The sequence below is a fragment of the Dendropsophus ebraccatus genome, chromosome 1, assembly GCF_027789765.1.
Source record: "Dendropsophus ebraccatus isolate aDenEbr1 chromosome 1, aDenEbr1.pat, whole genome shotgun sequence".
Taxonomy (NCBI): domain Eukaryota; kingdom Metazoa; phylum Chordata; class Amphibia; order Anura; family Hylidae; genus Dendropsophus; species Dendropsophus ebraccatus.
The window spans coordinates 134,345,664-134,372,789 of record NC_091454.1 but is presented as its reverse complement, the minus strand read 5'-3'; the positions used below and the strand labels follow the sequence as shown (position 1 = coordinate 134,372,789).

The 27,126-nt window shown below is 43.9% G+C and overlaps 1 protein-coding gene across 6 annotated transcripts in view; it reads right to left on the bottom strand.

Annotated features, from left to right (window-relative positions):
• Positions 1 to 3,547: 3,547 nt before the first annotated feature.
• LOC138798596 (protein phosphatase 1 regulatory subunit SDS22 homolog) overlaps positions 3,548 to 27,126 on the bottom strand; it is a 68,678-nt gene continuing 45,099 nt past the window's right edge. For 5 of the 6 annotated variants that reach the window (XM_069979117.1, XM_069979149.1, XM_069979134.1 and 2 more), the window contains one exon: positions 3,548 to 5,118. In XM_069979117.1, the coding sequence (XP_069835218.1) occupies positions 5,053 to 5,118 (66 nt within the window). In that variant the 3' untranslated portion in view covers positions 3,548 to 5,052. Of the gene's footprint in view, positions 5,119 to 8,674; positions 8,750 to 27,126 lie in introns of those variants that run through there. The other variant, XM_069979155.1, reaches the window with a different exon arrangement.

Sequence of the window (27,126 nt, the reverse complement as noted above, 5' to 3'; positions counted from 1 at the left end):
TGTTTTGCGATCGCGCGCCCGCGGCCCGGCCTCCTGCTCGCAGCCGGGCCCCATGCGCCGCCCCGATTGCCACCCCCGCCGCTCCGATCGCCACGGCTCCGATCGCCCCCCCGCCGCCGCTCCGATCGCCCCCGCCACGAGCATACGTTACTTGCTCCACGTAGCAGGTCTTCGAAATCCCCTCTCCCCTCTTCAGTGCATTGATTGGCTGAAGAGGAGATTTGGGAATTTCAAGCGGCTCCTCTTCAGCCAATCAGTGCTCCTCTTCAGCACTGATTGACTGAAGAGGAGCCGTTTGAAATTCCCGGCTCCCCTCTTCAGCCAATCAATGCACGGCAGCACTGATTGGCTGAAGAGGAGCCGTTTGAAATTCCTGGCTCCCCTCTTCAGCCAATCAATGCACGGCGCGGCGATCAGAGCAGCGGCAGGGGTGGCCATTGGAGGAGCGGCGGTGGCGATCGGGGCGGCGATCGACCCGGCACAGGGGGCTGCGGATGAGTGGGGGGGGGGGGTGGGCTGCGAGCGGGGGGCCTGGCTGCGAGCGGGGGGCCGGGCAGCGAGTGGCCGGCGGCTGGACTTTCGCGCGACGACTGTGCGAATTTTTGCGAACGACGATTTAAGAACAAGATAAAAGATCAAAATGAACGATTTGTCGCTCGTCGTTTGATCGGTAGCTGCGTTTACACGTACGATTATCGTTCGAATTCGATCGTTATCGTGCAAATTCGCACGATAATCGTTCCGTGTAAACCCAGCATTAGACAGTCCCATCAAATGTAATTAGCTTAAATGGAATATTCCTGATTACTTCAAAGTCAAAGAAAGCTCATTAATAGTATACTTAGTACAGATTTAATAATGAGTCTTTTACTTATTGTTCATTATCATCTCAATGTATAGTATACACAGTGATCAGCCATAACAATACAGCCACTGACAGGTGACATGAATAACATTGGTTATCTTGTCACAATGATACCTGTTAAAGGGTGGGATATTTTCAGAGGCAATTGAACAGTCAGCTGTGCAAGTGCTTTTGAGTGACTTTGGCAAGGGACACATTCGGATGGCTAGATGCCTGGGTCAGAGGATCTCCAAAGTTACAAGTCTAATAGAGTGTATAAATTATGAAGTGGTTGTACCTGCTACAAATGATCCAAAGAAGGACAACTAGTGAACTGGATTGATGGACACTGAAAGCACAGTGATGCCATAGAGAGTAAAGGCTAGCTGGTCCAATCCTACAGAAAAGCTTAAGTAGTAAAAAAAAAAAAAAGAAAATGCTAAAAAAATAAAAATCACCAATGGCTATTGTAAAAAAAAAAATTTGTAAAAAAAAGTGCATTGCAGCTTCCAATTAAGCTTTCCTAGGAAGTGCTGAAAAAATAAGTTCACTCCATTGAGGGCCCTTCATTCCATCTTACAAATGGGCTTCTAAAATCTTAGCACTAGATACCATAGGACACCTCTGAGCTATTTTGATGGCATGAGGCAATAGGTCTTTGAAAACTGTCTCTGGTGGCTTAAAGGGGTTATCCAGTACAAAAACATGGCCACTTTCTTCCAGAGACAGTACCGCTTGTCTCCAGTTTGGATGTTTTTTTTACTGTTCAGTTCCATTGACGTGAATGGAGCTTAATTGCAAACCACATCTGAACTGGAGACAAGAGTGGTGTTGTCTCTGGAAGAAAGTGGCCATGTTTTTGTAGCACTGGATAAACAACTTTAAAGCCCTTTTATACGGGCCAATAATAGGCAAGGACCGTTGCTGGTAACGCTCATTCAGCTGATAATCGAAAAGTGTAGGTGACCAGCTAAGGGGCGAGGAAATGCCCACTTGTCAACTGATCGTATCTTTTGAGCGGCCCTATAGATAATTTTTTAGCCGATAGGAATGTATTTAAATAGCAGCATGAACAATAAAGGGATACAGCTCAATTAATTTTTCCATGTAAAGGCACTGTAAGTGTGTGCTAATCTTGTTGATCGGTGCTTGTTTGCAGCCACAGTCGTCCGAAGATTGACAGGTGTAAGAGGACCTTTACATTATACGTATCAGAGATAACATTACTAGGAGAAAGGAAATTATCTAATAGGTTATATATTAAAGGAGTACTCCAGGCAGAAACAAAAATACAGTGTGGGTAGGGGGAATATAATATAGAATGTATACTTGGCTAAACAGGCAATCCATCGGGTACTTTCTACTGGGCTGTGACGTTACAGGAAGCCTGGTGAACAATGATATCCGGCGAGGGTCCAGGGGCCTGTTGACTCAGCATTACAGGGGCATAGGGACCGATAAGTATATGTTCTCTATTACCTATCCCCCACCCCCTGTCTGCACTGTATTTTTTTCTTTTAGCCTGGAGTAATTCATTATTTCTGTTGTTTAAATAGCTCCAATATACTACACGGTGCTGTACAGAGATTGTCATTACTCATATCAGTCAAAACAGTACTTTGAGCAAACCTATGAGAACATGGGATGACATACACTTACTATGGTAACAGGAAACTAATATATAACATCATTTGCACATGAATAAATAAAGCATGAATGAATGAATGAATGAATGAGCAATTTCAATGTCACAAATATTAACATGAATAATTCAATACCAAGAGTCTACACCTGCGATCTATAACTGTAAATAATATTGTTTTAAATTGGTCCTTAAAATGTAAAAGTGCTGCTACAATAGGGTCACATCTGCTTAAAACTCACTGCCTTATAATTGATTTTATTCACAGTCATTAGTAAAAACGTACTAGCTACCATTGCAGGATCACAAGTAACATGAATTCCTCAATGTAATGGTGTCAGAGCTTGCACTGAGCATGGTCTAACCTGATGTAGCTTGTCATATAGTCAAAAATCTTTTTTTCAGACAGTATAGGCAAGATAGATAGATAGATAGACAGACAGACCGAGGGTAATTTTACAGCCTTCTTATCTTGCACCATTTGTAACAGTGTCTTACCTGCACAATGCATGATTCGAGTTGAAAACAGATAAGTTCCTTTATTTTCACATGAACATGACAATGAAAAGAGTGGTGTAAAATTCCTACTATGCCAACTTGTGCCAATTCCAGGATAAATCCAGTGTGTTTGATGTGTCCTAGTTGAGATGTTAGATGTAAGTGGAGCAAAAATGAAAGACTGAGTGAGGAGAGTTATGAGCAAAGAGGTGGAGTTGAATCCCACCCCTATACCTTATGTTCAGACAGCCCTGCCTAAAGTAAAGATGCATTGCTATGTGGACCACTACCTCACACTTACAAAGAATGTGAAAGAAAAAAATATCCCTTCTGGGGAAAATAACTTTGCAATTAGAAGGAATTTCTGAGCCAGGTCTATGATAGAAAGTTTGAAAAGTAGTTCACCTAGAGCAAAAACTAATATAAACGCTCTCAAGTCACCCAGGGAAACTGTAAGGAAATTGTGCAGCTCTGGGCATATGAGGTTTAAATCATATCCACATTCTACATATAACTGTGACTGTCAGTGCTTTGTTGTTGCTAGAATTTAACTACATAGACTACATAAAAAGTCTAATAAATGATCAGAGACACTCATGCTTGTTGTATATAACTGTCCAATGGAATAGTAATATTATCTCTGAATTTATTGTGCTATGCTTTTATAAGAAACACATTTTTTTTTTTGATACAGTAAACATGGGTTCTCTCACAGTTCACCAAGTTTAGATATAAAAACATAGAAGGCAGAATAATGCAGGTCACAACTGGAGATGGGTGGTTGGTGCCCACTGGTCGACATAGACATAAGAGATTACCTACAGACAATTGGCAGAACCAGCTACATTTTGTGGGATCTATTGACAATCTGATGTCTGTGGTGGACATGTAGGAGAGTGAAGGGGTTTCTCAGGTGCCCACCTGTTGAGCAGCTTTTAGGCAAAGCCCTGACGCCTGCTCTGCAGGTCTAGAAGTAGTTGTCTCCATTCAATGTGTAGTAGTCAGGCTTGGTTACTTCTGCGCTATTGTAACCTGGCGCCAGCACTTCACAATAATGGAAGCCCACTGGTGGCCCCCCCTTGATATGTTTTGGCAAGTAGTGCCTTTGTAAGAGGTCGAGGGCTTTACCTACCAGCTACCGTTTGACAAAGGCACTGCATGCCAAAACATGTTGAGGGGGGCTGAGTAAAAGTTTTTAAATACAGGGCATTGTGATTCATAGAAATTAGATTAGACAATAGCTAACTTTGGCATTACGGTGCCAGGAGCTCCGAAACTGTTTAAATCGTAGCATTATTGTACTGACACGCTAATGAATGATGATGCCGGCAGTTCCGAAATCCAGCCTGTAGCACATCGTTCATGCACGGACCGTAATTACGGAACAAGTGAATGCCCCCTAAGGAGGAAGAAAATAAATAGCTATGATCAATCCCCCTCCCCTCTGTGACACGGCTCCATTAGAATCAATGATGGCCCCCAGTGCTACATGCCAGGATGGTGCCCAGGAATAGACTGGCGCCATGCCCGAGATGCAGGCACTGGTTCAAAAAAATGACCACTGCATTGACATCCTGGCACCAGCGACAATCCATTCATGTAAAAAACTTGAACGTTGTACCTGATGGTATATTGTTTAAGGAAGCCACAAACAGGGAGTCATTGATAGGACTGTAGAGCTTGTAAATATCTCTAAAGAGACTTTTTAGCTTTTTGCACTATAACACTACATCATATTTAGGTAAATATATGGTAAATTACACATAAATTGACAGTAAATAAGAAATACTGCATGTTAGCTAAGAAAATGAATGAACACTTGGTTTGAATTATTACCATTTGACAAGTGCAATGCCTTGTAATTCCCCTCCACAAAGGCACTAATACATACATCTCCTAAATGGTCACTAATTATAGGCTGGCCCCATGTAATGTACCATAACATCTGTTCCAGAGGATTCACATTATAACAGCAGAATCCTCATTAATAATTCCCCTCCAATGACCCCCTTTAGTCCAATGTCAGATGATATTTCAGGTAGGGCATATTTCTTCCACTATAGATGAATCATGAACCATCTTCTGACAGCTCCAGTGGAGCTTGTGACAAAATTTTGGCCGCCTCTTTCACAATCTGGGGAAAAAAAGTAACATATTTACATACATTTCAAGGTAAGATTATATTGATAGCACATTCACAATCTGCATGATATTTATTTGCTGCACAGATGTTACAGTGATGAAACCATTGTTAGAGCATATGGACATCATATAGGTGGTCTTTTATTAGAGTCCTCCTCTATTAGCCAGAGCTGCTCTCACAGTAGGCTGACCCTTATATCCATATTCATATACCACCACAGATCTGAGAGAAGAAGCCATTTTTGGCAGGATGTTTCTAAGACAACACACAAGGAAATTTATTGTTGAGGGCTCCCCCTCTTTGTACATTTCTTCTTCTCTACTTATGCTGTTACCTATCCTATCCTTTTGTACTCTTTACCTAGAGGTTTAAGGTCTTTCCTTGTGTTTGGATGCCCTGGCTTTTCGTGTGGTGACCCTTTAAGGACAGAGCCACTTTTCACTTTTGCACTTTTGTTTTTTCCTCCTCGTGTTTAAAAGACCATAGTGCTTGCATTTTTTCACCTACAAATTTAATGACCTCCTCCCAAAATGTCACTAATCAGGGGCATTTGTATAGGATCAGTGCTGCACACCTCTGCCTTAAATTTTAAAGCCGGTGCTCAGTGGTAACTGGGTTCTTCAACCATAAGTCTTGTATAGGAGAAAACCACGGCACCCGATGTTGCAGGAATAAGTGAGGGTTTTTTTATTTAGTAAATAGATACAAGGTATTTACTCCGACCGTACATAAGAAATGCAAGAGATAAGACCAAATAACATATGGTGCGACGTTTCGGTCCGCTATGGACCTTCCTCAGTCAATGGGGTCTCTCATGAGCTGTATGCAGGGAAAAGGGTCGGTGGAGTCCACCGACCCTTCTCCCTGCATACAGCTCATGAGAGACCCCATTGCCTGAGGAAGGTCCATAGCGGACCGAAACGTCGCACCATATGTTATTTGGTCTCATCTCTTGCATTTCTTATGTACGGTCGGAGTAAATACCTTGTATCTATTTACTAAATAAAAAAACCCTCACTTATTCCTGCAACATCGAGTGCCGTGGTTTTCTCCTATACTAATCAGGGGCAGGCCCACAGCATGTGCCAAAAGTTGGTGGGTTGATGTTGGCACTTAGGACAGGAGGATTCAGGGATTCTACCCATCCGGAATAGCCTTACAGGGGTTAGATAACACTGATCATTAATATATAACTGTGTCAGTTTATTATTGGCAGTGGAGAGACACACAGGTGCGACTCCAGCAGTTCTTCACATTGTTCCTCAGTAAGGGATGGGATGAGGGTTTTCCACATCGTCGTGGAGGGGAGCGGGTTATGCAGTGCCATAGCCATAATCAAATGGTCATATATCATGGAGATTAACTCAGCCGGACCCTGGGACCTTATAACTCCAATTAAGGGGTAGGAGGAGATGGGGAGGTGCGACGGAGGGAATTGTGTATTCAGTATGTGGTGCAATTGGAGATATCTAAAGAATTGGTTGTGGGGGATATCATACCTTGTTCCTAATGTGTAAAATATAACCAGGACATTATCGGTGTAAACATTGGCCAAGGTACAAACACCCAATCCATTCCAGAACTGGAAGTCAGGGAGGGAAAGGAGGTGCGTATAATTAGAGTTGGACCAAAGTCTGGACTCTGCAGGGATGTCAGAATAGTGCAAAATCGCAGCAGCTGCTGCCCATATCTTGCATATAGCTCTGTGCATGGGAAGGTAAGTATGTCTTGGTAGGACGTTAGCTGTGAGAAGGGACCATAGGGAAGGAAGGGGGGAGGAATCTAACAACATTATTTCTGGAGGAAGGAGGATCTGCACTCGTCCACTGTTCTAGGTATTTAAGTTGTCCAGCTAAATAATAAAAATATATATTGGGTAAGGCTATACCAGCTAGAGTTTGGGGTCTCTGGAGTTTTGCCAGCTGTAGCTTAGAACGGGAAGAACCCCAAACAAAAGAAATAATGAATCTAAAGCTGAAAAAAAGGCCAGAGAGAGAGTGAAAAAGATGTGTTGGAGCACATACAGACATTTGGGTAACGTCACCATTTTAAGCAGATTTATCCTTCCAGCCACAGAGAGAGGAAGAGCACTCCAGACTCGGAATTTCTCTTTAAAAGAGGACCAACAGAGCATCCATATTTAACGGGATAGAGCGTGCGGATTCTCTGCAGACATGTATGCCCAAGTACTTAAATGCCTCAACCACTCTCAGACCTTCTACAGTAGTATTCAGTAGATAAGCTCTGTCAGAGTGTAAATACATAATAGCGGATTTAGTCCAATCCTGAATAATGTCCAAAATTGTTTATAAGGGTAATTGCTCTAGGCAGGGACTGGTCTGGGGATGACAAGGTGAGCAAGAGATCATCCACATACAGAATGACCCTCTCTCCTCCCAGCGAGTGTGGGATCCCGGTCAGATTCGCATCGCGTCTCAAAAGGGTTGCTAGGGATTCAATAGAGAGAATAAAGAGGAGACAGGGGACAACCCTGTCTCATTCCTCTGCCTAGTCTAAATGCGGGAGATATCATGCCATTCAGGGAGATCGCTGCTTTAGGGTGGTGATATAGAATGGAGATCCATGATATGAAAGTGGGGCCGAATTCGAATCTGCGGAGCACCTCCAATAAGAATGGCTATTCCACGGAATCGAAGGCCTTGGCCGCATCAAGTGAGACCCTATTTATTACAATTTTCCTGTAATGATGTGACAAAAAAAATCTGCAATTTTGACGTTTGGCATTTTATTGTGCTTACGGCTTTACCATGCGAGTTTAGGAATGTGATAATTGAATAGATCAGGGATACCAGATAAGTTTATTTCTTATTTATTTATTTTTATTTCCAAAATAGAAAAAGGGGGGTGATCTAAACTTTTATTAGGGGAGGGGATTTTTTATTAATGAAAAAACTTTTTTTTTTTTTTTACACAATAATTCAACTACATACTACATTCAACTATATATATATATATATATATATATATATATATATATATATATATACTGCTTTTATCCATGACATCAGTGCTGTATTGCTCAGGGCTGCTGGAGCCCAGAGTAATGAAGTGCCGAGCAGGGATCAGCGTCATTGTAGCGATGAGGCCCAGCCCGGGCAAAAGAACAGAATGGGGGGGGGGGGGGCGAGGAATCCATCCGCTAGACAACCAGGCGAGTGCTTTTGAATGCAAAAAAAATGCAGCTGTCAGTTTTGACAGTTGCATTAAAGTGTCTAATTAGCGGGCGTATTCTGCTCAAAGAATTGACATGTCAATTCTTTGGGCCGATGGCGGATTGAGCTTCAGAATATCACTAAGTCAATGGGACAGGTGGAACTTCAAGCGGAGGCATGTGTTCCGTAGTAGGAACATACCCTAGTAGCCGCGGTCTCCAGCTGCTGATAGTAGCTTCTTCATCTCTCTGAGTTCTCCATTCTTTATTTTATTGTTGTTATGTCTTTTATTACAGAAATTGCATGCTTTCTCATTCATAGTTCAGATCTTAGTTCTTGCATATTCAATTATTCTGGAGCCTCCCATGTTATACCATTCATCTTATGGGTTAGAGTGGTGAATTTCAATTATTTCTTCTGCTTCAACTGGTGTACTACTACTAGAAATCCTGCAGAAACAATACCGGTACTAGGGATTAATGCTTGTGAACTAACTTAGAATTTCCTATTCTGTGCTTCTACTTTATTAACAGTGCCTTTTTGCTTCAATTTTAGTGTTTCTGCTCTAACATTTGGGACCTGGTATGAATAGTAGACCCCCGGTAATTTTGTTAAAATTTATGTTCCTGTTTTAGTAGTTGTAAATTAATAAGTGTCGCTGTCTAAAGAATAGAGATTTAGTACAGTACTAATCTGGGGTCCCTGCTCTAGCATTTGTGACCTTGTATAATTATTATTTTGCTTTAGTAGTGATGATTTTGAGGGCTATGGACAGTTTTGGTGTATAATATTAAGTAAGATACCCATTCTGTGTTTGTGCTTTTTGGCGTTAGTGACCCTACCTTAACTTTGGGGCTTGTGACTACTGATTTGGAACCTTTACCAGTGTGACTCACAGACACCAGTAAATAGTAGGGTAAAGACAGCGACTGGGTGTCAATAAGAGTAATTTGGATTAGTGGAAATTGGTGCGTGGATCCTGCATCAATACCAGGATTGTTGAGCTGAAACTGGAGACTTGATGTTAGGGTTGATGCCTGCAGAAGTGTGAATATGGCCATTTCTGTGGGGGACAACCCTCTGTTATTGACAAAAAAAATTTGGATACAAGATATGAGAGACAGGATGATAGTAATGGAAGACAAAGTTTCAAAGGTGGAAGATGTCTAAGAAGGGTTGCTCAAGGAAGTTAAGTTAATAAAATCAAATGTAGATCAAAACCAAAAGAAAAATACGGAAATGAAGGAAAGAGCAATAGAGATGAGCAAACCTCGAGCATGCTCGAGTCAATCCAAACCCGAACTTTCGGCAGTTGATTAGCGGTGGCTGCTGAACTTGGATAAAGCCCTAAGGCTATGTGGAAATCATGGATATAGTCATTGGCTGTATCCATGTTTTCCAGACAACCTTAGAGCTTTATCCAAGTTCAGCAGCCCCAGCTAATCAAATACCGAACGTTCAGGTTAGGATCGACTCGAACCCGAACCCGGTTTGCTCATCTCTAAAGAGCAAGTAGGTCTAATATAAAAATATTGAGATTTCCAGAAGGTGTAGAGGGAAAAGACTGTGCCCAATTTATATATGACTAGATTGTGACACTGTAATGAGCACACAAGCTCAAAATGATGGATGCCCCTGATCACCGATGATTGCTGATGTCCATTCTCCAAGGAGAGGAAACTAAGTAGCTCCCAGCTTTCACCAGTGCTTGCCGCAAGTTGGACTTCTCTGTGGGAGACTCCCAGGTCGCTAACCTCAAAGACCTTGGTGACAACCGACTGAAGTACTGCAAGAATGCTGGAGTCTGGTAATATATGCTTTACCTCTGGTAGAAGTTCAGGATGTTAAAAGGTAGTTCAGACAGAACTGGGTTGGAGCTGGGAAGGAATGGAGATCCAGATAACTGAAGAAATTGCTTGGAAATGGCTGAAAGCCAGGGAGCACAGTTGTGGTTGCTGAGAATCAACATCAACTACTGATCAAAGAGGGATGGAGGTGGAGACTACATATACCCTCAGGAGAACTTGCCAGACGTTTCCAGAGCCAGTGAGATGGGCTATAAATACAGAATAAGCATGCTAAAAGAAAAGGGACATGATCACAACGCAGTAGGAGCAGGTAGGGGGTAATGGACTTGGCCGTGTGCAGACAACTTTTGGAGTAGATGCTTTGTCTAAATTTTTTGGGGTAGAATGTGCCCACAGAATCCCAACAAGGAGCTATCTACCTGAGGCAAACCCCAGACCAATCCTGGTGAAGTTACTTTTTTTTTTTTCTTTTTACAGAGATAGAGCTACCATCTATGTTACTATCTTGGAATTATAAAGAAAAAAAGAAAGATTTAATATACAATAATAATTGCATTAGCATTTTTCCTGACTTCTCACAGACTACCAATAAGTTAAAGTGTCACTGTCGTTATAACTTTAAAAATCTAAATCAACAGTAGATATGATATAAAGCAAGTTCGCAATTTACAGTCATTATCTTTTTTAGTTGTCATGGAAAACACAGCACTTCCTGTGTTCTGATTTTTTTTTCAAAGCGTCTAAACACAGGAAGTCCAGTGTTTCCCAGGTCATCTGGGCGCTCACAGAGAATACAGTCATGTTATTGATGGGCGCATGGAGCCGTGACTCTCTGTACTGGCTGGGACTTCCTGTGTTTTAGTCTCTTTTTTTCAACCAGCGCAAGATTAAAAAACTGCCTTCAGGAGGCTGGTCCTGGATACAAGTATAGCTTTGTTTTACAGCATAATAACAAAATATTAATAATAATAATAATAATAATAATGAATGTATATGGCAAACTTGCTTTTGTTTCACATCTACTGTTGATTTAGACTTTGAAAGTTATAACAACAGTGACACTAAGGACAAACTTCACAGCAGTGAAAAAGAGATTGAGAGCAGCAGAAATACAATATTCTTTGTTATTACCTGCAAGAATGCAAGTAATTTATGAGGGGAAACCCCTCTTTTTTTAGTGACTGTCTTGAAACTGCTGAGTAGTAAGACATTAAAGGACTATAAAAAAAAAAAGCTATCCTTATCTACCCCTGTGCCCCCCATAGCTCCCGTTTGGCCTCTTCTGATGTTCGATTAACACTAATGTAAATACATAATGTTCCACTGAATGGTCACTTTATTAGTAACTGATCTGTTACATTCTATATTACAGCTTCATCTGTAGGTTGTCATTTCCAACATTATGGGGCAGATGCACCATTGTGTTTGAGCTATTATCTTGGGTAATACTGAGCATGTGCATTCATTGAGGTGTTTGCCCTACTTTTGAGCAGTTTGCGCCAGCTGTTCCCTTTTTAATTTTTTACACTTGGAGAGTGCATGGTTTCATATTAGCTACTGTACTTTGTTAGTAAAATTTATCATGTGCATATTTTTTGTGCATAAACTTTTGCAGCAGTACTCCACTCTTACACTGGCTTAGTTTTTTTTAGCCAAGCTGTTTTAGCCCAAGAAAAAAAATTGTGCAAGAATAACATGGCACTTACGCCTAATGAAAATTTTGGCACAATGACCCTAAAATTTTGTGCAGCCCATAAAAGGTACCACCTGCTCCAACAAATTGTGCACATTATGCATCTGCCCCTATGTCTCCTATTTCAGCTACATTGGTGTGCACAGATGGAGTAAATAAAATGCACAGTTGTCCCCTATGTTGCATTGTACATAACATGGCACTAAATTGTCTGCAGATCTTACACAACTGTTTAAATTCATGTATAAATTCAAATCTTAATGTAAAGATTAGGTAGAGGTTTCACAGCATCCCCTACAATCTGCAGACTTTTCTCACAGCCTATTCAGTAGCATTGTATCTGAGCAGTTAAATATGCAATAATATGCTTAGTGGGAATACGAAGATACCTGGGACAAATGCGTTCTACGGTTCATGCAATGTTTAATAAAATAAACCTACTACATGTATGATTCTCTGTATGAAGCATCCAGTTATAAAATTGCCAACTATGAGCTACCTAAAGCCTCCAAAAGTAAATGAAATGTTCTTGAACAACTTAACAAATACCTAAGGGCTACTGGATAAGCAACGCACAGCCATATATCATACAGGCCTCCCTTTATTTTCACTAGAGCCCTAGGCTGCATAGACTGCTTGGACCTGATAAGACAAGCCCTCTGTCTATACTTGCCATGTGATATAGTCAGTTATTCTTATGTGCTGCTGAGGACGTTTCTATAGCTAAACTGCTTGCTGATATCTTACTGTTTCATATTTTTGACTTGTGTACATGTTACATGTAATCTAAGATGCTACAAGGCATTTGGCCTTACTGCAGGGAGTGTACTATCACAGAATGCAGCTGATTGGTTATTGTTATATTGAAGCATAAGGATAGCAACAATGGAGACAAAAGAACGCCTGCAGCTACTGCATGGTATCTGTCACTTAGCCCAGCAGAGGAAACTTCAGTCCATCATCACATTTCTTACAGCTTCCCTTTTATCTTTCATGACATTCAAGGTTTTAAGGTGTGAAAAGTGCATCAAAAATAGCCCAAATGAAATGTGTAGTCCTAACTTACTGGTAATTTCATTTTACCCGTGTGTGTGTGTGTGTGTGTCAACAAATGTCAATGCCTGCCTTAATTGACCAAGGGGGTTATACAGGCTTAGAAAATCATGGCCACTTTCTTCCAGAAACAACACCAATTTTGTCCTCAGTTTGGATGTTTTTTCAGCTCAGTTCCTGGACAACCCCTAAAGCAGATTTGTCAGGTAGGCCAGTTTCACACTAGATGTGATGGATGCAAATGTTAAACAAGAGTAAAACTGGCTTTATAGGTCTGGTGCAGTCATGACCCTACCTCTGCCCTCTTTAAAGTGATAGATGGGTTGATAGATGATGCTTTTTATTCACATACATATCAGCCACCTATCAATCACTGATAAGGTTGTAAAGTCAGAGTCACTCATTCGGGGTCAGTTTTGGGTGGTGCCAAAGTCTATAAAAATCTTCCAACTCTTTAAACTCAAAATATTAACTTTTATACATAGCTTTGATGAAAAGCTATTTTACTACACTAAACTAATACTAATTATTTAAGGGAACCTGTCACCCGTGCCGGGGTGAAGGCCGCTCGACCCCCCCCCCCCCACACACTCGCTAGAGCCCCGGATACTTACCCCATCTCGCCAAGTCCCACTCCTGGAGCCGGTCCAGAGATGGAGATATCCCCTGTCAGAAGCCCGGCACGCACTGCATAGACGAGTCCGATGCCCGTAGAGAATGAATGGAGCCGTCATTCTCTATGGGCGTCGGACTCACCTCTGCAGCGCGCGCCAGGCTTCCGACAAGGATATCTCCGGCCAGGGAACGGCTCCAGGAGCGGGACTTGGCAAGATGGGGTAAGTATCTGGCGCTCTAGCGGGGGGGTCAGGCTGCCTTCCCCCCCGGCACGCTTCTAGCGGCAGCCAGATGATGCCATGTATGGAGTGGGCTTAAAGTCCCAGGTCCACTCCATACCCTGTAGACACCAACAGGAGTAGTTAAATTGAAGAAACTAATGTGTTATCTGCGTATAGTATATAGTATAGTTATATGTGTAAGTCTATAATGTGTACAGTGTAAAGAAATTGAATGAACAGAAAATGTATTTCCCCCAAATAGGTTTTTTTGTGCCTATAATAGCTCCCAGGGTATTTATTGTTTAACATATAGGAAAAGGACCCATGTCTAATTTTTCCCCCTACCCTCAATGTTGCATCGCGACAGTAGGAATGAGGGAGACAGACAGTGGCATGCAGTAAACAGAGCCTTGTAAAAATTATGAATGGATTTTCTATTGCAAAGTGGGCTCTCAAATGGCTACAAGCTGCTACAAAAAACCATGTACTGGCTTTGCTTTTATTGGACTCCTTAGCACCCTTAGATATGCCCTGTCAGCTGTCCATCATCATTTAACTGCAGGCACAGGGTCGATTCTAGGTTTTCTGCTGCCCGAGGCAGCCCCCCCCCCCCCCCCAACACAGTGCCACACAAACCCATCAGCACTACCCTCCATCCTTGGTAAGGACAAGACAGAAAAGGTTTTAAAATTTCCAATTCCACAAGTTTGTAAACAATTCTATGATCTTTACTACTTCTTCAAGAATAAAAGCACCTGACATATACAAGAGTCAATGCATTTTGACTACTCATTGGGGGAGATTTATCAAAAGTTGTGAAAGATACAATGGTGTAAACTGCCTCCAGCGACCAATCACAGCTTAGCTATCAGGTCTGGTAAAATGAAAGAGGAGCTGTGATTGGTTTCTGTGGTCAGTTTACGCCTATGGATATTTTACACCCTTATCTGGGCCATTGAGATCTTATTCATGCCCACACTACCCTTCATTTAAAGTGGTTGTGATCATTTGTAGTGTAGTAGTGATGTATGAAGCATATAACCTGCAGAGCGTTTGCAGTCCTGACCTCCTTGCATTCTACGTCTGTGTCCAGCTATTATCTACAGGTAATGGGGTCAATGTAGTCAGTGGCGTGTAACAGACAGTATAATTTATGGCCACTCTATAAAATCTGCCTCCTGAGCATTAACCCCTTAACGAGGCATGACAGGTATACCGGCTGTTAAGGGGGATCAGAGAGGGCTCCCGGTGAGCCCTCTCTGCAGCCCGCGGTCCCCGGTTTCTATGTGTAGCCAGCGACTCCGGGTATTAGCCGCCGCAGCCAGCTAATTAACTATTTAAATGCAGCTGATGACGCTGATCCCGGCTCGGCTCTGCAGCAGACCATCGTAATAGAGCACTGATCTGATGGATCGGTGCTCTGTTATATACACAGCATTGATCTCAATGGGAGATCAGTGCTGTGTATATAGAAGTCCCCCAGGGGGCTTCTAATTACTGTTAGTGAAAATAAAATAAAGTGTTTTTAATATTAAACCCCCCCTCCTTTAATAAAGTTTGAATCATCCCCTTTTCCCATTTTATAAATAAAAATAAAAAAATAAACATATTTGGTATCGCCGTGTGCGGAATCACTCTATTAAAAGATTACATTCTTGATCTCGCACGGTAAACGGCGTAAGCGCAAAAACCCGCCAAAGTGCCAAATTGTGCATTTTTGTTTACATTAAATAAAAGAAATGTAATGAAAAGTGATTAAAAAGTTGCATATATGCAAACAAGGTACCAAAAGAAAGAACAGGTTGCGGTGCAAACAATGACACCTCACACAGCCCCATAGACCAAACAATAAAAGCGTTATAAGGATGAGAATAGAGTGATTTCAAACACATTTAGTTTTCTTTAAAAGGTTTCAATTTTTTAAAAGCCATCAAATATGAAACTTATACAAGTTACATATCGTTGTAATCATACTGACCTGAGGAACATAGATAACATGTTAGTTTTACCATAGGGCGAACGGCGTAAATACAAAACCCCTCAAAATAAAAGGAATACCAAATTTTTTTCAAATTTCACTACACATATAATTTTTTTCCTGCTTTTGCAGCATATTTCACAGAAAAATTAAGTCTGTATTTGTGAAGTATAATTGGTGTCGCAAAAAAAAATTAGGGCTCATGTGGATCACTAGGGGGGAATATGCAAGCGCAGTGGCCTTTTAAACATGAGAAGGAAAAAACGAAAGCGCAGAAATGAAAACTGGCTCCGTCCTTGAGGGGTTAAGCTTATTTTGCCTCATGACGTAAGCGGCCCTGTGCAGGCGATTAGTATGCTAGTGATAAAGAGGTAAGCATAACCAACAACATGTTAAAGGGGTACTCCAACGGGGGGCTATTTTTGGATCTGGCCGGGGAGGAGGTGGCTGAGAGAAAAGACATCCACTCACCTCCCCGGATCCAGCGGCGGGTCCCGTATCGCGGCGCTCCGGTCCCTGGTTCCCGGCTGCTTCCTGGTGTCTGATGCGGGCTCGAGACGTGACGTCTCAAGTCCGCTCAGCCAGTCAGTGACAGAGGTGGGATCTGAGCGGACTTGAAACAGATCCCACCTCTGACCGGGACCGGAGCGCCACGATACGGGATCCGCCGCTGGATCCGGGGAGGTGAGTGGATGTCTTTTCTCTCAGCCACCTCCTCCCTGGCCAGATCCAAAAATAGCTCCCCCGCTGGAGTACCCCTTTAAGAGAAGCATTACAGGGAACCCAAGTGTCAATTTTATAGCCAAGATTCTGCATTTTTCCACTGCAAAGGCATTGATTTGTCTGTATACTGTGAACCAGATAAATCAGTACTATACAGTAAAGCGATCGGTTTGTCATTTTAAGCTACTTACATTTTGGTAATTACATTTGCTAAAATTAGGTATATTTCTGTTTTATTGTATTTTTTAAGCTAAACAAATGCACCACCAGAACATGTTTGTGTAAATGAAGTATTTCTAGACCACATAAAGATCCATCATCTAGTCTGCCATTAAAGGTACTCCAACATCAGGTAAAAAAAAACATGCTTCAAAAGCCCTGCTTATTCCCTTTCCCCAGCACTCCTGTCAGTTCCCCATTCATAGCTGTTGCAGAACATCTCTTTTCACTGTACACTATGGCACAATCGTGGAAGTTGCAGTACTTACTTCTTTCACTCCCTGTCTACTCTTCTGTATTGGCAATGCTCTGCACAAGGTAGCATGATGTAAACCCACAAACTGTAATGTAACAATAAAGATATATAATTAGAGATGAGCAAACCGGGTTCGGGTTTGAGTCCATCTGAACCTGAACGTTCGGTATTTGATTAGCTGGGGCTGCTAAACTTGGATAAAGCTTTAAGGCTGTCTGGAAAACATGGATACAGCCAATGACTATATCCATGATTTTCACATAGCCTTAGAGCTTTATCCAAGTTCAGCAGCCACCGCTAATCAAATGCCGAACGTTCGGGTTCGGGTCGACTCGAGCATGCTCGAGGTTCGCTCATCTCTATATATAATGTCTCTGTGTATATGTCAGGGGTATGGTTATGTAGGCTAGAAGGGCTGGTCAGAGATGATTTATAAACAATAAATATAAAGCAAGTGCCTATCGCACTGTGTGAACCAGTCCTGAGCCAAGCCGCCAAGTTTGGAACAATATTGCATATAGAAATTATCATGACACATAGATTTCTTCACCAAAATACTTCTTTATTACTTCTTTTCAATGCAAATACAAAAGAGAATATGCAAAAATACAAAAAGAATTTCACCACAGTGCTCGGGAACAGAAGAGTCCCATCTTCATGCTACAGCGCTGGTAAACTCCACATATTCCGTGAGACTCTCACTCTCAACAGGTAGCAAGATGGTGACGTCTGGACGCACTACGTTTCGGCGTCCGCCCCCTTTCTCAAGCGTCAGAGATGATGAAATCACTTGGGGCTAGAGTTAAAAGAAAAGATCCAGCCAGGCTTCCTGTGACATTAACCCCTTCACATCAGCAATACACAGATATACGTTTCTGCTGCACATACCCCGTGCAGCAGAAATGTGTATGTATGTTCCTGACTGTGAGAGGGGTGTGATGTGTTCGAGACCGCTGCAGTGAGAGCGGTCCTGCACACATCAGTGTCCGGGGAGCCCAGCATGATGACAGGCAGCTGCAATCCCGCAGCTGCCTGTCATTAACCCCTTAAATATCATGTTTTATAGCGATTACGGCGTTTTACGGTACTCAGTGACAGGACAACCTCTGTCACAGAGTGATCAGAACTGCGGGGGTCCCGATGGCTTGTACTGATGGGCAGGGGGGGGGGGGGGGGAAGTCACTTACCTCCGTCCTGTCAGATTGACCATCTATGTATAGAGTCTGCTCTCAGGCAGGCTTTATGCACAGATCGCCAATAACACTGATCTATGCTTTACTATGGCATAGTATAGATCAGTATACGCAATCTATTGATTGAAAGCTAAAACAAGTGTTAAAAAAAAATGTAAAAAAAAAAAGTATTTAAAAAAAAAAACCCTTACAAACCCCCCTCCCAATAAAAGTTTAATATACCTCCTTGCCAATTATAAGCGTCCGGAATTGTCCAATCTATTAAAATTTAACATTATTGTTCCCGCAAGGTGAACCACGTAAACAAACAAAGAAAAACACCAGGATTGCTGATTTTTTTTAAATTATATAATCAGAAAAAAATTATTAAAAAGCGATCAAAACTTTTCTGTTACACCAATATGATATTAATAAAAACTAGAGATCATGGCGCAAAAAAATGACACCTCAACCAGCCCTGTAAGTGGAAAAAATCTATTTCCTGCCAGGACTGACAGTTTTGTTTAAATACCAGAGTACCCGTTTAAAGATAAGAGAACAATTTTTGTAAAACTCATTGATTAAAATATAATAAACCGTAAGCATGTATTATGCGACATACTTACTTAGGGTACTATTCCAAGAAGTTATTTTTTGACGATTAATCAGAGGCTGTGTTCAGCTGCACAGGAGGTCCAGGCCAATAGAGGGGCCCACCAGGCTCAGACTCACATGTCTGTAGTGGGCCCCCCAGGCGGTATCAGCGCCCAGGAAGTGCGGGCCCCTACTCCTGTGGGGCCCACTTAGTGACTGGATGCTGTGCCCGGCCGGGGCTGGTTCTTCTGTCTCCTACTGCATGCTGCTGTCAGCCCCTCCCCCTCCTGTACTCCACTGTCCAGCCTACCTTCTGTGAGGAGGAGGAGAAGACAGAAAGCATGTGGTGACAGGGGCTGGAGAAATCCTGCAGGGTTATGGCTGCCAGGGACGGGACTGTGAAGAGAAGCTCTGAAAGTCATTATTGTCAGTGTATCTGTCAGGCTGCTGGAAGTTGTAAGATAGAGAGTGGACTGTGTAAGAGAAAGCACACAGACCCCCACCTCTGATGCTTATATTTGACTGTAAGTTTTTGCCATTTTTTTGCCAATAACTATGCCCCCCTCCCCCATGCAGCATGGTTTTGTATATTTAATCTCCCCCCTAAGCAGCCACATACAGTACATGTATCCCACCTGTGCCCCCCCTCCCCCTGCAGCATGGTTGTTTTTTCTTTCATCTCCCCCCTAAACAGCCACATACAGTACATGTCTCCTACCTGTGCCCCCTCCCCCTGCAGCATGGTTTTGTATTGTTTCATATCCCCCCCAAGCAGCCACATACAGTACATGTACCCCACCTGTGCCCCAACAGTGATTAAGGGCCCATGTGTTCTATCCCCTATTAGTGCTGTTATGGGGTCACTTCCACACTCTGAGCTATATACTCTCATCCCCCACAAAGCATCCAGTCTACAATGCATCCAGGACCCTCCAAGTACAACAGCTGCAAACACTACAACTCCCAGCATTTACGGCAGTCTGCAGCCCTCAGGATGTGCTGGGATTTGAAGTACAAATGAGAAGACAACTCAAGGGGTTGTCCTCTCGGAAACTACAGCTCCCTGCATACTCTTAGAGCTTCATAAGTGTAAGGCATTTTGAGAGTTGTAGTTATTGTTATTCCAGGAGTTGTGGTCACAGATACATCAATGCAGGATGGGACCAGGTCTGCATGTCGCTTCTGACGGGTTCTTTATTTGGATGCCCCCCATGATCAGTTCTATTGGTGGGCCACAGGTACCCCAGTCCCACACTGGAACCTGCACAGACTACACTACAGTCCTTTAGTGGGCCCTGGCATCTGTGCTGCGCTGTAGGGCCCTCCCAAGAAATCAGGACACATGTACCGGATATCTGGACGTACATATGTGTGCGCCTTTAAGGCAGAAAGGTGGAGAAACGAATAGGTTATGGGGGCCCAAACACATTTCTTGCACAAGGACCCTTTGCAGGGTCAAACGACAGATATGACAAATCAACCTGAAATTGTTTACCCAATTACACAGAACGATAATTGTTACTTATGATCATTCTTACGGTCGTCCTGTTGTTGCTAAAAAGATTTGCAAACGATCAACAATTAAAAATAGGTAAAAATTCTGTCAATTCTATCGAGAAATCGTTTGTTGTTTAATCGTTGTCTGCTATTACACTAAACACAAATCTAACGATTTTTTGAAAGATAATCGTCCCGTGTAATACCACCTTTAGACTACGTTTACACTATGTAAAAACAACAGCTGTATTTCATAAGAATGGCTGTTAATTTTTTTTTAAACATTTTTTTTTATATTTTTCATAATAAGAGGTATACAACAGCATTCGGACACACTTATGGTTCATGTGCCCAAACCATAGATATAGACATTGTCAGACGTTTGATACACAGTCCACAGCATAACATAACATAACATAACATAGCAACTCCCCTCCCCCCCCCCTCCCATTCCACAGATGCAGCAATAGAAATCAATCACTGGAATGTTTATTGCTAGATCAATTACACCCGATTGCCTGTAACCTTTAAGCGACCCAACGACCCAGCCAGCTCAGACGTGAGGTACCATTTCGTGCCAACAAACGGCTGCATTAACTCCGTGATTTCTTGGTTAGAAAGAAACCTCACGTTAAAAGTTTTCCATTTTTTGAAAAACCTTTTGGCATTCGCCTCTTTTACTCTCTCACATTCTATTCTGTCAAGGAACAGGAAGTGTTTCATCTGGGCCACCACTTCCAACATAGTAGGAAGGGTAGGTTGCAACCATTTTTGTAATATACACCTCTTGGCGATCAATCTAAAAGCATGCAATGCCAAAGACACCTGAATAGATTCTGGAGCAGAATGAAATAAGAGCAGTTGCGGTGACAAAGGTAGTTGCGTGCGCCACCTGGTTTGAATAAGCGCCAAGACCTGAGCCCAAAATTGTTGGGTATATTGACAAGACCAAATGCCATGGGTGAGGTCAGTGGAGGGTTGCTGGCATTTCGGGCACGCCAATAACCTATCAGGCGCCAACGGATGGGGAGGTATATTAAACCCATATATTGCTCTATGCATGAGTTTGAATTGTGTTTCGCGCCATCGCTCACTGGGAGCCACCTTGCGCACCACCGCCCATCCCTCTAACATTTTTTTAGGTAGGTCTTCGTCCCCAAAAATGGTAGCCCATTTAGAAAACATTGTATTACTCGTGGAGTCATTAGAACGGGATCCCAGTTTATAATAGAGATATGATAGAGATGGGTTAGTGGGGGGTTCGGTAATCATTGCATCCATCTCAGTAAGTTTAGTTAGTGAGGGTAAATCCCGGAGCCGTGAGGTTAAGAACCCCATTACTTGGGAATATGCCAGAAAATGAGATGAATGCAACGAGTAACGGGTACATAACTCAGGGAAGGTGAGAAATCTAGTATCTTGGTGGTGAAACATCTGGTGTAAGAAAACAATACCCGCCCTCCTCCAGTGTCCAAACATTGGGTTCACTCTACCCTGGGCAAACTCAGGATGTTGCCACAGCGTAAGATGTCTGGACAGCAGTTGCGGTAAACCATACAATTTCCGCACTATCTTCCAAGTTGCTATAGTGTCTTTTAAGAGCAAAGAATGTTTGATCTCTGGAGGGAGAGTGGGGTATTTAGTGTGCAACAGTGCCACCAAAGACCAGGGGGCAGCTAGTTCCGGCTCCAAGGCCACATTAGAATAAAAGTTAGTGTTCTGTAACCAATCTATGCAGTGCCTTAATAGGCAGGCAAGGTTGTATTTCCGCAGATCCGGAAAATTTATTCCCCCTCTAAGTCTAGGAAGCTGTAACTTGGCCAGTGCAATCCGGGGCCGCTTACCCGACCAAATGTATCTCGAGAAGGCAGATTGGATCCTCATGACATCCTGATGCCGCAGCAGTAAGGGAATGGTCTGAAGGTGATATAAAAGTTTAGAAAAACTAGACATTCTGATTAAGTGGCATTTTCCAAGAAAGGAGAGTGGAAGTCTCTCCCACGTTTTAAGTTCAGTGAGGATTTTTGTAAACAGCGGGGGATAGTTTAGGTGATAAAGCGACTCAGGAGTACGACCTATGAAGATCCCTAGGTATTTTATTGGTTTAGAAGTGACTTTAATCGGGGTGTTGTCAGGCAGTTGGGAGCGCAGTGAGTGTGAGCTGGACAGGTCTAACAGTTCACTCTTAGACAAGTTTATTTTAAACCCAGAGATATTACCAAATCTCTCCAACATCTGGTAAATGATCGGCAGATCTTGATTTGGTGAAGACAAAAACAGCATGATGTCGTCAGCAAATGCAGTTACCTTAACTTCCCCATGGCCTACCTTTATACCCCTTACCTCGCTAGCCATCAACCATCTCAGGAAAGGCTTCAGTGCAATATTAAACAACAGGGGCGACATAGGGCACCCCTGACGGGTGCCTCTCTGGTGAGTGAAGGGGGCCGATAAAAACCCTGTAGTATGAATCCTCGCTCTGGGCTCAGCATAGAACCCTGCAAGAAAAGACCTAAAAGATCCCTTGAATTCCATTTTATCAAGGACCGCTCCCAGCCATCCCCAGCCCACACTGTCAAAAGCTTTCTCTGTATCTAACGAAAGGAGGGCTGGGGATGGATGGGAACCAGAATCTCGCCTCACAGCGTCTTAACACCGTCACAGCCTTTCGCAGGTTCGCCACCGCCGATCTCCCTTGTATAAAACCAACCTGAAGGGGGGTTATAAGTTTGGGCAGGAAGGAAGATAACCTATGTGGCAATAGTTTAGATACTAGTTTCAGATCTACATTGATTAGGGAGATCGGGCGGTACGCCGCCAGCGAGGTTGGGTCCCTTCCCTGTTTGGGCAGTACCTTAATATGGGCTGTGTTAACCTCTGATGGGATTACCTCTTCCCCCGTTAGATACTTATTAAACAAAATTGTAAGATGGGGAGTGATTTGCTCTCGGAGAAGTTTAAAAAATTCCCTTGAGTAGCCGTCGGGGCCCGGCGCTTTCCCATTTGGCAATTTGTTAATGGCTGCTGTAAGTTCCTGCTCTGTAAAGGGGGAGTTAAGCATGGCCCTATCTTCAGAGGACAGGCGGGGGAGTTTAATCAGATGCCAAGGGAACAATTCAGCTGGCGTTTCGTTGTCCCTTTTACAGTATAGTTGGTTATAGAAGTCGCGTAGTATGTTATTTATCTGGGCGGGATGGGACGCCAGAGACCCAGTGGAGTCACGCAGATGGGTTATGTTAGTTATAGGTCTTATCCCCTTAGCTAAATTGGCTAATAATTTGTCAGACTTGTTTCCGAAACGGAACAGTCTCGCATCTTGTCTAGACAAAAAGAGTTTTTCTCGGCTTTCTACCCAAAAGTCATATTCAGTCTTGGCCGGTCGCCATTCCTGCTTATGAATTTCGGAGGGCGTTGTTTGGAAGGTAGTATAAGCCCTTCTCAAGATCTTGCCCCTCTTCTCCAATTGGGAATTAATTTCCTTTTTCTTTTTCTCCATGTATGACATAATCTGCCCTCTCAGGACCGCCTTTGCCGTACTCCAAAACAGCTGCCCACTGTCCATGTGCATATGGTTGTTGGTCCTATATTCGAGCCACCAACCTCTCACAAGTTCCTGGAAGGTTTAATCCAGTGCTAGCTGTGTCGGGAAACGCCAAAGAAAATCCGTACCCATCAGCTGCCTTTCCTTCACCTCCATTGTCACTGGTGAGTGGTCTGATATGACCAAGTCGCCAATGTCAACGGAATGTATACGAGATAGCAAAGGTTTAGACACCAACATAAAGTCAATACGTGACCAGGACTGGTGAGCCCAGGAAAAGTGGGTGTATTCTCTACCCTCCGGGTTCCGTTCCCTCCACAGGTTGGAAAGGTCCAAAGCCGCCAGAAAAGTAGGCAGGGGTGAGGGTTTCCCCCCTATGGAGGGAGGAGCTCCTAACATGGATCTCCTGTCTTCTACCGGGTTCCCTACCACATTGAAGTCTCCTCCTACTATTTTCAGTGGGGTGGTATCCATCAAGATACCATCTCTCACTGTGTCTAGGAACTCTTTTTGTCCACTACTCGGAGCATAAATACTGTAAATGCTAAGTGGAGAGGAGTGACCCTGCAGGGTTACATGTGCCCATCTACCCCCTTCTTCATGGGAAACATTAGTTATTTGTGTGGCCAGGCGTCTATGTATTAGTATGAGTGTACCAGCTTTACCTCGAATTGCTGGGGAGCCCACCACCTTGCCTACCCATAAACGCTGCATGCGGATGAAGTCTGCCTCCTCGAGATGAGTTTCCTGCAATAGAGCAATGTCAGTTTTTAGGCGCTTCAGGTGTCTCAACATCATTAAACGTTTCTGCGGGGATTTTAACCCTTTAACATTCCATGTTGTGACTCGCATATAATAAAATACATTTCTAGTTCATGTGACGTTCTGCATCTATGGAATCCCACCCTATAAGCACTTGTAATAAACACAGAAACCCAGGTCCCCAAATGGCGACGGGCAATTAGATGTCTCACTATCCCACATCGGTGGATAGGTCAAACGATGATACTGCCCTCCTCGGCTCTCTCCTTCGTTGCTCTGTAGGGGCAGTCACACAGGAAGGGTCTGCATGGGGAGACGAGTCGTGTTGATCTTCAGACGGTCCTCTACGGCGCTGACCTGCACGAATTGGGGAAGTCGCAGCTGCTTGGTCAGGAGAAGGAGGGCCAAAGACTAAAGTTGTTGCAGCCACCTGAGGGTCTTGGAAGGTCATGGTGATACCATCGGGGTGGAAGACCTTCAACGTCGCCGGGTATACCAGGGCAAATTTCAACTGTTTTTTTATGCAGTATGGAGCACAATGGAGAGAACGCCTTCCTTTTCCTGGATACTTCCGCTGAGTAGTCTGCAAAGAGTAATAGTTTATGACCTTTGTGTTGCATTGGCTGGTTCTGCTGCTTAAAGGCACGTAGGATAGCGGCCTTGTCTGTATAGTCCAGGTATCGCACTGACGTGGGCGGAGATTAGTGGTGCCGCAGGAGGGAGAAGCTTCGCCAGCAGGGCGTAGATCAGGACCTATACGATGAGCTCTTTCGACTTTGCACACCCTTGAGATGCCCAACAGTTCCGGGATTTCTGATTCACATAAGTTACGTAGGTCTTTTTGGGGCACGGTCCCCGGGACTCCCACTATACGCAAATTATTCCTGCGTGATCTATTCTCTAAGTCCTCCACCCTGCCCCATAGCTTTTTGTTTTCATGTTGTAGCTCTTGAAGCCCCGCAAAGGACGAGTCCAAGTCATTTTCCATAGAGAGAAGTCTCTGATCCAGATCATCTATACGCTCTCCCTGCTGGGCTACTGTGTGCTGTAATTGCTGGAATGAGCGTCCAACCGTGTTAGCTAAGGTTTTTTGTATATCAGGCGCAAGGCGCCTGGCTACCTCCTCCGCCAAACGTTTGTAATCTAAAGAAGCGTCCTCAGCTGGGGGCTCCACGGGATGGGTAGAGCCCGAAGGCTCAGGGAGGCTAGAGTTGGAAGCAGAGTCTTCCCGGGCAGGGTCTTGCAGTGGGGTTATCTGCTTGGACAGCTTGGTCACTTTTCCTTTGGTTTTAGTGCCCATTTTGACCAGGTATTGGTCCATCAAGGTCAAAGTTATAGTTATATCTGTTGTAGGCTGGGGTACAGTTTGGTGTCTGGATATAATGTGGAGGAGAATATGCTGACTGTTATAGACTGAAACTCTGCCACACACACAATAGATTAGTTCAGCAGGAACTTTATGGAGCCTCCGTTCCCCTCAAAGCAGAGCAGTCCAGAAGATGGAGCTCAGTATATGCCAGGTCTGCCCCTATAACCTTTTCTTCAGGGGCGCACAACAGTGCCTGAAGGCCAGTGTTCAGTGTTCAGGCGATTGTGGCCATCGGGCATATATATGGCAAAAGTGGTAGCCTCCCAGTCCACTATCACCACTGATGTTCACCCCTAGACAGGCTGCAGCTCACCCTTACAGCCCCTCCGGTGGACCTGCGCTGCGGGACAAGGGCGTCCCGATGTGGAGCCTGGCGGTGGGAGTGCCCTGCTGAGCTGAGCGGCAAGATGGCGCCGTGACCATGAGCGGCCTAGCTTCCGGCCGCAGGCAGCCAAGATGGTGGCCCCCTCTGAGTCCTATCTGGCAAGTCCCTCTGGCGGGTCTCTTCGCCTCACAGCCCGTTGGTCAGGAGCACTTACCCCTCTCTGGACCGCAGATCACAGCAGGAAGGTATGTGTAGCTTGTGCCGGCCGCTGCAGCGTGCAGTGTCCGGGCGGTGCTGCGGGTCAAGATGGCGCCTCGTTCCCGGCGGGGCGCAGTGAATGTCCTGCTGGCCGCCTCTGTACTCTGTCCCGGCCAAGTTAGGAGCCAGGAGATTGCTCCTGTGTCCCAGGGCTGGGTTCCAGTGTCAGCTCCTGCAAAGATGAGCGGTGGAGGGGGAGATGCTGCCGGATTGTGGGGTGAAGATGCAGAGCTCCCTCTCCACACGTCTTTACATGGCGGCGCCGGAACCGGAAGTAATGGCTGTTAATTTTGAAACAAAGGCCATTGTTTGCACAACGGACGTTGTTATGAAAGAAAAGCCGTTGTTTTTACATAGTGTGAACTTGATATGTATATACTGTAGATGTATATAGGGTAACTGAGGAAGCTTTTAAGCAGACAGCTAAGATTGACTCACGACAGTCATTTACTGAAAGATTGATGGGCTCCTTTTATCTTAATCTTCCTCCTTCATGTCCCATACACCTGCACGCCAGCCAAGGCAAAAGGAATAAGCAATCAAAGGACACGCGCTAACTCTGATCTCTGAATCCCTTTCAAAATGTACCTTGCCCTCTCCCCCCAGCACAGCATGGAGTCATCTCCCTCAATGAAATGTTTCAGCGCTCCAGTGAAACTTGGCACATACCACCTTTCACCTTCACAAATCATTTGCTGAGGGATGACAACCTCCTGGCCAACTTCTGATTATTCCTCCAGCA